The 12,166-nt window shown below is 47.1% G+C and overlaps 1 protein-coding gene across 3 annotated transcripts in view; it reads right to left on the bottom strand.

Moving 5' to 3' along the window:
- The window catches only part of Nrp1 (neuropilin 1), a 139,713-nt gene that overhangs the window by 6,425 nt on the left and 121,122 nt on the right, over positions 1–12,166 (bottom strand). For all 3 annotated transcript variants that reach the window (XM_005345924.3, XM_005345923.2, XM_005345926.3), the window contains exons 13-16: positions 11,453–11,512; positions 5,853–5,990; positions 1,330–1,601; positions 817–913 (exon numbers count right to left, since the gene is read on the bottom strand). In XM_005345924.3, the coding sequence (XP_005345981.1) occupies positions 817–913; positions 1,330–1,601; positions 5,853–5,990; positions 11,453–11,512 (567 nt within the window). The remainder of the gene's footprint in view (positions 1–816; positions 914–1,329; positions 1,602–5,852; positions 5,991–11,452; positions 11,513–12,166) is intronic.

Here is a 12,166-nt window from a genome sequence, read left to right as displayed (position 1 = left end):
TTTTTTTTTTTTTTTTGGTTTTTTGAGACAGGGTTTCTCTGTGGCTTTGGAGTTTGTCCTGGAACTAGCTCTGTAGAGCAGGCTGGTCTGTTTTTGACATGACCAGAAACCCATTGCAGCCAATAGACTTCCTTTGTTTTCAATTTGCCCAGCAGGCTTATTTCATTCTGTTATAATTAACAGCCTATTATGTAATGATATATAACAAAAGTTTCAATGTAGCAAATGGAGCTTAAGACTAATCACTGTGCTATTACATCGTCATTAGTGATGCCATTTGTAATTACGGATCAAGAACTGGGGAATATGAATTGGCTTTCTCTGTCCGACTTTCGTCTGTGGATCAACCCTGTTAGGTAGATCTCTGCATCACCGATACCTGCCGAGTCACACCAGCCAGTGGCAGAGCCGGAAGCATCTGCTAATCTGTAATCCAGCAGCGAATGGTAGTGTCTGTGACACACTGACAAAGTAATCTTAATTAAATTCTCTGTTATCAACATGTTCAAAGGCCCACTGCTTTGTTTCCACACTCAGATATGGGAATGGTCCAGATGTCTGTGTGTTCAATTCTCCGTCAAAACGTTTCCATATGCCAGGCATGACTACTTCTGAGTTACAGTCTGTGGATCCTCGAGATGTCAATCAGGCATTCTAAGTGACTAGGCTACAGGAGGAAGTGAAGATAAACTGACCAGCTTTATGCCCTGCCTGCATTTGATTTCTGCTCGAAATGACAAGGCAAACTCTGTCACCCGCTAAGAATCCTGCCAGGGCAAAGGCTTCGTCCATCCCTGCCCCACAACCCATCCTTACTTGTACAGTCCTCCTGAGAAATGTGGTTGTTGATACTGATGTCATCCACAGCGATCCCACCAAGGTTTCCTTTCCCAATCTCACCTTCAAAAATCACCTGAAAAAAAAAAGTGAGGTGGTTTTCACAATATTTTAAAGCTCTGTCTTCAACGTCAACATTTACAAACTCCCTCTCCTAGTTGATGGTTCGGCATCAGCTCATGAGACTTCGCGTAAGTTAAACTCATAAGATTGAGTATAGACACAGAACCGCTTTTTTTCTCCCTATCAGTGGCAGAGATAATTCAAACCCCTTCTCTCATTCATTTTCTCATAAAGGAAGGAAAGATTTAAATGACAGGAATGGTATCTGTGACATCTCAGAAATGAATCATAATGAAGATTTGTTTCCCTTTTCCCTGCTGTCATCTAAGAGACAGTGAGATGTGTCACCAAGACAAACATCACAGAGGCAACAGCTCAGGGTGGGGAAGTGTTCCCCACATCCCAGTGACCTAAAGCCCCAGTCCATACCTGATACAGTTTCAGAGATTTGTGCAGCAAGACACGCCCTTCCTTCCAGTGGTCTCCTTGGTGCCCGACCACCATCCAGACCTGCTGATCGTACTCCTCTGGCTTCTGGTAGCGCAGCTTGACCCTCAGTGTACCGACGTGAGAGCCGGACATGTGATACCAGAAGGTCATACAGTGAGCAGAGCTCTGCGAATACACCACGGGGCTCACCAGCCGGGCTACTTTGCCCTTCTGGTTTTCGTCAGCTTGGGAATAGATGAAGTTGCCATCTCCTGTTGAGACAAAACTCTGTGTCAGGGAGACCAGACAGGTCTACAGCTCTTTTCTCTCTTTCCTGTCAAGTCCTACCTACCCATCAAGACATTTTCCTGGGCTGGGCACCAAGGAACGAGGCAACCAGCAGAAGGCATAGATGCAGTTCTTGGGAACCCCCAGGGCACTGGTGGCCTTGCTCTAAGAGGCATTGAGTCGACTTGTTTGGGTACTGCTTACCTGGACCTCGGTATCACAGGGAACCAGGCTATAACTTACATCTGTCTTCTTACTATCAAAAGACAGACTCTAAGCACAGTCTGTCTCCAGACTTTGGAGGAAGTGACTTGGGACTGTTTCAGCACACCCCCAGCAGACATGGAGAAGCCAGGGGACTACCTTGGGTTTTTGTCTTCAGGTGCTAACCAGACAGGCTGTCAACAACGTACATCCCTACAAATAGTAGAGTTTGGGTGGCCTGCTTCATGCATGCCCACACCTTTTTTTTTTAAACATGGGTTCTGGGGATTGAATTCATACCCTCTGTTTATATGAGCCATTGCACCAACCCCTGAACATCTTTAAAAATATTCTTGTTTTCACTTTCGCTTTTGTTAATGGGCTATGGGTTTCTCAGGTGCACTCACGAGCTTGATTGTCACCGGAGACCCTGCTGTGCTTCTGGCCCGAGGAGAAGCAAGCGTGCATTTCTGACGCTCATTTTGAACACGCCATTCGGCAATGGCAATGCTTGTGGCGCCATGAGCACTGGCTGTTGGCTTTGCTTTAATCACCCCCAGTGGGAGTGCTTGGCTCTTGCTTCCACCTGGTCTGAACACACAACTCTTGGACGACCTTTCCGCTCTATGAATAGGAATCACAAACTCCCTCGCCTCACCTGATGTAACTGGGGCTGTAAGGTGATGCTCAGGCCTCAGAGGGCAGTGGGGTGTTCCCTTCGCTGGCTCACAGGCTTGTAGATCTGCGAGGTACCTTTTCACTGTGCATGTGTGGGCACGTCCGCAGGCCTGGTTTCCGTGTAAGTGTCCCAGTAGGCAGTTCCCTTCTCTTACTGGGCAATCAGCCTGAGTTGCACGGATGCTCTTATTAAGCCAGTGAGTGGATCCACAAGGAATAGTGGACGTAGGTCACTGCTCCAGACATGGGTGACACACTAAGGGCATTCCTTGCTGCCTTTGTGGGGAGTGGCCTCTGAGTGCCTACTGACGCTGGTACTCCTGGGTTTCAATCATCCTGCTGAGCTGTCGAGACCTGGGTGTCTCTTTGTGACAATGGCATTGCCTCCGTGAGCAGCAGTGAGAAGCTCAGGGAAAAACACACATGGTCTGTGCCTGCCTCAGGATCCTTTGGGAAAAGACCACAGTAGGCAATGCCAAAGGGGAGGAAACAAAGATGATGGGACCCACGCTTCTGCCACCAGTCTAACTACTGTGCATGAAGCCTTGGTCCCAACTACCCATGGGTATCATCTCTCAGAGAAAGTCCTCTGACTTCCTGAGTTGTGATTATGGTGAGTCTCTGTGTGGGCATAGGTATTTGTGTGTGTACATGTGTGTGGAGGCCAGAAATGGATGCGGGACATCCCCCCAAATCACTTCACCTTGTTTTAAGATGGTCTCTCAGTGAACCTCGCACCCCTGACTAGGTTAGACAGGCCGACCATCAGCCCCAAAGACCCTCTAGTCTCTACTTCTAACAGTGGAGTTAGGTGCACAAGGCCATGCCTGAGTACTGGAGATCTGAACTCAGGTCCTTATGTTTTCATGACAACCACTTTGCCAACAGACCCACCCCTCCAGGCCTCACTGGGTTCTCTTTTACCCTTACTGCCTGCCTTTGCAAATGGATTCCCTTTAGCCCCACCATGACGGTTTCTACCCAAAACCAGCCACCAGACCCTCTTCCTTAGCATCTTGTATACAAGGGAAAGAAGCTAGAATCGTTTATAAAGAGCTACACAGATCCATTCCTATAGTCAGGAACACAAAGTCCAGTGGGGTTCCTTTATATTCAAAATTGGGCATTTTATCAAAGTAGCAATCATTTAGAAATACCTCAACATCCAATTTGCAAAGTTCCAAATATCATGATTACTGTTTTTGAGAAGGGGTTTCACTATGGCCTGGCCTTGAACTCATGGCCCTCCTGCTGAGGACTGGGATTCCATTGAACACGAGTGTGTCTAGCTTCCTAATAATATTATTAAAAACTGTAGGGCTGGAGGGGGGGAGGTAGCACGGTTCGCACAATGTTTGTCCAGCACTCATGAAGCCCTGGGTTCATTCCCCAGCACCATATAAATCTGGGTGTGGTGGCTCTTGCCTATAACCCTAGCACTCCAAGGTAGAGGCAAGAGGATTAGAAGTTCAAGGTCATCATCAGTCACACAGAACTTAAGGCTAGCTTTGGCATGAGTGAGTTCCTGTCTCAAACAAGGAAAAGAAGAAAAAAAAAAGTGAGTATCTGTGAGTGCCTGAGAACGTGAGAGTTAGTAGGCAGGGGTGTTCTCATCTAGATTGTTCCTCGTTAATAAGTTCCTATGGCCTTTCCTACGCCAGGCAAGCCTACTTCTCCCGGATGATCTCTCCTGCAGCGGGAGGCTCTTTCTAGTTAAGGCAGAGCCTGCTGCCAGTCAGTCGCAGCGGCTGAGAGAACAAAGGAGCCCCAGAGTCGGGAGGAGCCAGTCACTTGCAGACAGAGGAGCTGTGAACCCCAGAAATGTGCTCCTCTTCTGGGTTTCCAGTGCACCAAGTGGCGGTGCTTCCCTCTCAGACTCTTTTATCAGACCCAGGTCGGGAACTGGGTCTTCATCTTCTCAATCAGCCCCCTCCTCCTCTGAGCCTTTTAGCCTTTGTCTCTGGCGAAGGCAGCTTTTCACCCGCTTTGGAGGTCAGGTCCTACTGAGCCATTTTGCACCACTCTGCATCCATCTTTCCACGATTACCGCCTTCGTCTCGGCTAATTGCATTTAGTTAATCTGATGCCATTTGTGTGTACAGTGCCATTTACAGTCAAAGTATTTTAAGTTTTCTAAAACCGCTTGTCTTAAGACTCAATGGAACGTGTCTCAGAATTGAGGGAGTCCAATTTTATCCAATTTCCCTGTCACTCTCATTAGGAAAGGAGGTAGCCGTGGCAGAAAGGGGCCTCTTCAGCTCACTCCGTGCTTCTGTTCACCGTGGAAGAGTGAACAGCAGAATGGGAGAGGGGTGGGTATCTTCTACCCAACTGGCAGCCCACAAGCCGATCTGGCACGTGAGAATTTAGGGGTTCTTCAGCACCCCAATTATTCAACTTAGGAATTTTTTGATGGGTCGCTACTAAATACATTTCAGGAGTGGTGTGTGTGGTGTGGTGTGCATGTGTGTGTGTGTGTGTGTGTGTGTGTAGGGAGTATGTCTGTGGAAGTAGATGTGCGTGTGCCAGGATGCTGCTGGTTCTTTGTAAGAACCTCATGTACGGTGAAGATTAAAAACAACAACAATAACAACAATAAAACCAGGACAGTGTTAAGAAGGAACATACTGAATCATTCCTCTCCCAGAAATTCCTCATAAGAGGAAGATGAGGTGGAGAGGCAGAATATGAGGTGCAGAGGAAATGAGCTTGGTTGAGCGAAGTCTCCTGAATTGTTCGCCTTTTATTCCGGGGAACAGAGGGGAAGCACCAGGATGGTGTTCAGGGCCTGGCCATGCGTTAGCACAGAATCTGGTATGCAGAGATCGCCGATGAGGTGTGCTTGTGCACGGAGTGCCCACCGGACAGTATTACTTCTTTTCTGGGCAGGGTCTTACATAGTTCATGCTGGCCTGGAACCCAGTATGTAGCCAAAACGACTTTGAATTTCTGATCCTCCTGTTTGTCCCTCATGAGTGCTAGGACTGCAGGCACATATTAAGCCACGCCTCCCCCACTCCTGAAAATGTCCTTAGTAACAGCAGAAAAAGTGTAATGAGCTTGAGTTCACTGAATGTGGCTGAAGTTGACCTTGGTAAAAGTAAGCGTGGCTCTCCCACCCTTGCTCACTTTGTTGCCTTTTAGGGAAGCCAACCATTGGCCAGACTCAATCAGAATTCCTATTCTCACCCCCAGCTTCTCTCCACTAAGGAAAGAAACCTTGAGAGTTCCAGAAAACAGAAGTATGACTGTATGCTTCTAGCGTGCCTTATCGCCCATACAGCTACGGGTGTCAGGAACCTTCCCTGGTAACCAAAGATGTGCCAAGCATGGGGCCATGGTGTCACCCTTACCTGTATGGTCCTGAATGGGCCCCGTCTTGCTGGTCAGCACACTCCACTTGAGCTGCGCATGGCTGTCATGTTCCCAGTGGCAGAACGTCTTGTGAGAGCCCCAGCCGAACTCACAGTTAAAACCATAGGTCGGGAACTCTTCAGTGGGGAAGGACAGAGAGACACATGGGGAGAATTAGCCACCAGGTTCAGGAAAGCCATTTATACTCTTACAGGAAACATTTTTTTAAAATAATTTTATAACTATTCTAAATCTCTGAGTAACCCAAAAAATCCAGGATTACCAAGAAACTAAGAGATACCTGAATGAACATGTCTGCAAAGTTGTATTTAGCATTGCCATTCTATTTGTGTCTGTGTGTCCATCTTGAGCACGAATATAGGAAGGCTACTTTCCAAGGAATGTGCGTAGGGGAGCAGAGGCAGGCGGATCTCTGTGAGTTCAAGACCAGCCTGGTCTACAGCGCTAGATCCAGGACAGGCTCCAAAGCCACAGAGAAACCCTGTCTCGAAAAACCAAAAAAAAAAAAACAAAAAAAAACATTTCCCCTGTTTTCGCAATAGTCAGTAGGAAGGGTAATCTGTTATCTAGGACAAACCATTCAAGCTGGTCTCATCAGTGAAAGCAATCTTGTAGACATTCCGAGCCTCCAAAGCTGGAATGTGACTTGAGAGGCAGCCTGGTCCTAAGACTTCCTTCTTATCACCCCAGCTGACGGCCCAATCCTGTGTCAGGGGGGAACAGCTGAAGCGGTTTTCTGTGATTATTTTCTTTCTTATGTGCTTTCTAGCAGGTCAATTAATTTCAGAATAAATCTTTGGCTTTTTCGGTGAACTTCTAAATTTGCATATAAATGGTTCGCTCCACTTAAAACCTCAACTCGAGGTCATATAAAGCCCAAACTCATTTAAACATTGACCCTTCAGAAATACTTTTTTAAACCTCCAAATGCTTCCTTTGGAAGCTGAAGGCATTAAATGGGTTTGTAGGAAGGTGGCTGACCTCAGCGCTTCAGAACCCCAAAGTCTTTCATTTACTCAACCAGGTTCTCTGAAAGTGTCTTGAGTTTGGAAACACTGAAAGAAGAAATCGGTGATAGTACGGTTTTGTTTGGGGGAGAAGTCAGCGGAGGCTATGAACAAGTCCAAAGATGAGATAATTGTGTGTGCCCTGTCCCCAGGCAGAGCAAGCCTGAGACCAGCGATCCACAAGATGGCAGTATTGAGTCGGACAGCGGCACATTGGGGCGTCTGCCCAACTGGAGTCTCAAACACTTGCCTACAATAAAGGAAAGCCTGCTATTATGGGCTGCCTTAGGTCAGGCAGAGACCTCATCTCCTCTTGAGCATTTCTTTAACTTGCCCAAGTGTTTAACACAAAGTCCTCCGGTAGCTCTTCCAGTGCCCCTCCCCCCACAGAACAATGGAGGGAGGGATTTTAATGGAAAGATTTATTAAATAGATAAGGATGATTTAATATGCCTGTTTTGGTTTCCAAGGAATTCTTTTCAAGTGCTAATGTCCGATTTTGGAAGGCACTCGCTATAAGAATAATCAGAAGTGGGCTGCAATTCCTTATAATAAGGAAGTAATGTGACCTCCCAAAAGGGGGGCAGAGCTGGTTCCAAAGGAAAAGCTGGCCACGTGATGTGTTTATTGTGTGTATGCCCAGCTAGTGCAGAAGGGCAGCTTGCATGTCAAAGGAGAGGGGTTTCTCATGTGCAAGCTACTGAAGCATGCAGTGGGGCTTCCTAAGGCTCAAAAACCTCAAAACCAACTTTGGCAGATGGCATGGTCAACGTCCTTGCCCTGGAATGTACTGTTGTGACATCTCATGGTGGACGAGCTCGGATGTTGATGAGGAAGTGTGAGGTTTGACTTTTCTACTTTACTCTGCTTCGGAAGATACAGAAAAAGGCAGAAAGCCTTCCTAGCACACATGGCTTTGGTCTCATCCACTTTGCTAACACATAGAATTTGCTCTCTGGTCCAGAAATCCACACTGTGCATTATGCTAGCGAACGTTCTGAAGACATCATAAAGCATATGAACTTGGCATTTTCACAAGGAGAAAGTTGTTCTTCATGTTAACCTTCTCCTCAGTAGAGAATGGTCTACCTTTACTATCCGGTGGCCTGTCCTGTCCTAGAATTTAACTAGGGAAGCTATTTTTACATTGTATCGGACCCCCCTCCTGTCTCCTGGTCTCGTTTTGATGCCTTATAGTTATCTTGTTTGCTTAAAAAGAATCAGTACATTTCAGGGGAACAGGGGGATTGTGAAGTGTGTAGCTTGGTGCTGACAACTCAAGCCAATGAAAGGGTGGGTTCACATTAGCAGCAACAACAGACATGTGTAGAAGAGAAAAGAAAGCTGCAGAGGACTAGAAAAGAAGGAGAAAAGGGGGAGAAGGAAGATGAGCAAGTCAAGGGGAGGAAAGATGCGAAGACACAGGCGCACTGACAGCTGAGCTTTTAAATTATTACCCATGCCCTGTAGTTGTGCACAGTTCTCATTAAATTCAATAGCAACAATTGGACTAAATTCCTTCTTAAAAGTAGCAGGAAACAATATTCTGAACTTAAAACAAATTTATGGCCTCTGTGAGCCGGTGCCAGCTGCGCTGCCGAAACGATCTTGCCCGCAGTGGCGTCATTAGCACAGGATGCCAGCAAGGATTCATTTTCAAGTCAAGGCTCCTGTCTAGCGTGAGTGCTGCTTAGTCATCTCCTGGTCTGAAAGTCCACGCAAGTGAGGGACTGAAGCCCACACAATCCTAAGTCCCCAACTCACTGTGAGCTGCTGTGGGGATGTGGGAAGACCCTCAGAGGGAGCAGCATTAAACAGGGGGGTCTTGACACTTTCTGTCCAAGTGTCAACGGGCTTTTATACGTCTGATGACAACCTAGGCGGTATATGGGTATCGCATTCCTGCTGAGTTTATTACTTGGTAAAAATCCTCAAGATGAAGCCTCTCTCTCTCTCTCTCTCTCTCTCTCTCTCTCTCTCTCTCTCTCTCTCTCCCTCTCTGTGTGTGTAAATGTGCTCATGCATGTGTGTATGTTTGTGTGTTAGAGGCCATTCCTCAGGTACCAATCATCTTGTCTTTCTTTCTTTCTTTCCTTCTTTCTTTCTTTCTTTCTTTCTTTCTTCTTTCTTCCTTCCTTCCTTCCTTCCTTCCTTCCTTTCTTTCTTTCTTTTTTTTTTGTGCTAGGCTTCTAGTAGGGTGTGGAACTTGCCAGTAGGGCCTAGCCATGCATGCATGCTATATATATAATACACACACACACACACACACACACACACACCCTGTTTTCTATTGAATTTGGGTTCTCATGTTTGCTTTACTCACTGAGATATCCCCTCAGCCCTTTCTCAGGCTGTCACTGCTCAGGAAAATTGAATTTTGATGAAGACTTGGGGGTCTGTCTGCTGCCACCGCCTGTGAAGCGTGGGAGGCTGGTAACGCATCCAGGTTTAGGCGTGGTCAACCTAACCTCGTTGGAAGCACATTCAGTCCCCATAAGACTATGCAGTGACCTAACCAGAAGGTTATAATGAACAGATATCCTCCAAATGTCACACAGTTCATGACCTTCCACTGAGGAGGTAGAGACCAGATTCGTAATCCAGGCAATGGAATAAATAGGCAGTCATATGTCCACTGTCCACCTCTACGGTCAGATGGTGGTAACAACAAGTCCTACTGATTCATGCTCTGCACACCTGCCCTCTGACATCGGCAGACCCTGAGAGAGGGCTGATGGGTCCCTGTTTGTAAGGCCATCACAAGAATGACCCAGAGGTCCCATAGGAAGCAAACATGTTATCAAAACCACTCGTGGTCTGGCGACCATGACCTTTGTTTTCATTCTTTCCAAAGACACATATAGCTCTTCTGAGAGGCGGAAAGAGAGAAGGACGGAGCAAGTGAGCTCGCGACTACCAGGCAATTCTAATCACTTCCAGCAAGAGAAGAAACCAGAAGAGCCGTTAAGACACTCATGGCATCATCAGAACTCTGCTCCCTCACTTTGTCCTCTTCCAAAGATAGCACATTGAGAGCCACAGCCCTACAGTCCGACTTCAGAGAAGCCCTCCTCAGGACATGCAGACCAGGTTCCTGGTAAGAGTGAAATATTTGCAAAGAGACACTAGCACCCTTCCTTTGCCATCAGACTATGGAAACAATGTTGGAATTTCCCCGTGCATCTTATGCTGGGAGGAGGAAGGCTCATGCCTGGGCCAGCTGAGGGGGAAGCTTCTCTCTGGGAAGACTTCACACAGAGTTGCTGGCAGACCTCTTTCCCTCTATTCAAATATAAATTTCACATCAGAATCTCTAAGATGGAGTAGAGAGGCCACTGGACCTCTTTGCTCCTCCTCCTCCTGTGTCTTTTTCTTCTTGTTGCTATCATCTGTTTGACTGACCTATTGAGGGCGGGTGGACACACCTAGCATCTGAGGACAGCTAGGGCCCAGGTTCAGAGCCTAGGGACATCCTAGGCTACAGCTCCCAAAGTCAAATTATAACCTGGAAAACAGCATTCGGGGGATTTAGCCTTTGGGATTCCTCTGCCTCATGCTGAGTGGTTTTAGGCTAGGTGGGAGCAGGTCAGCCTGAGCACCGGAAAACTGGGGGAAAGTTCCACAGAAGAAGTTTGCCTTGCAGTTTAATCAGGTCAGCGGTGACAGTGGCCTTTAAGGAAGCATGCTAATTAGGGCGGTTTTTTCTTGTCCTCTCTCAGGTGGTCAGTGCTGAGGAAACATGGCTACACACCACACGGTCCATTAATAAATGACTGCAGAGACCAAGGCTGAGTGAAGTTCAATAAAGGAAATGGAAGAATCTGGAAAGTTGACCCCTCTCACCTTCCTCCAATGATTAACTCTAAAGCATTTTAGAAAAAAACAACAACTCCGGTTGCTTATACAAGTGCTTCCCTTCATGGGAGTCTGTGGGGAAGAAGGTCACGGAATACTAACAGAAAACAAAAGAGGGCAGCCTTTGATAACCCGCACCGCTGGGCGTGCAGAGTCCTTGGGTTTTCCTCTGAGCCAAGGATGAGGGGGCTGCTCCCAGAGTATTTCTCTGCCCAGGCACGGTGCAAACTTTGGTCTCCCTGGCACAGGAAACCGAGGTTTACCGTGCCCGTCTCGTGGCACACCCTTCGTAAGCGCTGTTGTAAAACTGCCAACTCTGTGGCAGGCGTAACAGACAAACTTTGCGCCTCTTGATTTTTCATAACGGTGATGAAAATAAATAGTTAAGCTGTGGCTTGCGAGATTTCCTTCTTCTAGTTTGCAAACACAGGCCACATCAGAGCTGCGTGGCAATTAAACAAAGTATGTTGCTCAGTTCCCCGGGGGGGGGGGGGTAGCTGGGACTTGTCACTCAGCAGTGACTGATGAAGGGAACCTCATTCACTCAAGCCTACTGAGGACCAAAGGCATGTAGCTTTTATAGCTTTCCTTGGGACCGGAAGTCTGGGCATCTCTCCTAGACCATTAGAGCAACCGAAACCAGAAAGCTCGATGATGCTGTTTGGGACTGGGGTTGGAAGGGGTGCATGGAATGTAGACATCTTAGACTTTGGTACCTGATTGGATGGTGCTGTCTATAATGGTTGGCTTCTCTGTGGCCAGGACAGTGGTGCCTCCTGAAAAACAAGAGCAGTAGCCAAAATAAGAAAACAGAGGTGGCGTGGGTAATGTTACAACCTCACTTATTTGCACGTTCCCCACAGAAACTTCTCACTTTGCTTCCTGCCAGGATCAATCATGTTTGACTGATACTCGGTCTACCACAATGTCTGATTCAAACAACATGACCACAAGATTGTTTCACTTTAATTTTCATGCACGTGTTGTGTATATTTATATGTGTGCGCAGATTCAGATTCACACGGGTAGGTGTGCAGGGGCCTGTGCACGTGGATGCCAGAGGACAACCCAAGGGGTCATGCTCAGAAATGTCACCTACCTCTTTGGAAACAGGGTCACCCAAGTAGGCTGGGCTGCTTGCTTAGTGAGCCTCAGGGATTCACTCCCTTAACACTGGACTGTAAGCTTATTGCTACCATGTTCAGTTTTTTGGGGGGGGGGTCAGGGTGCTTTAAGGGCTGGTTTCAGGTCCTCAGGCTTATAGTGAAGCCACTTACCAACTGAGCCATTGCCTTAGCTCTAATAGCATTACTTAAAAAAAAAACCCTCACACATTTGTTTTTTAAACTTTTTAAAATCAATGGATAAACATTGCCTCTTATCTATGGTGCATAATAGCGAATGCTCGTGTATACACACACACACACACA

The sequence above is a fragment of the Microtus ochrogaster genome, chromosome 4 (assembly GCF_000317375.1).
Source record: "Microtus ochrogaster isolate Prairie Vole_2 chromosome 4, MicOch1.0, whole genome shotgun sequence".
Lineage (NCBI taxonomy): Eukaryota > Metazoa > Chordata > Mammalia > Rodentia > Cricetidae > Microtus > Microtus ochrogaster.
The sequence above is the reverse complement of the archived record's forward strand: the minus strand, read 5'-3'. Positions and strand labels throughout refer to the sequence as shown.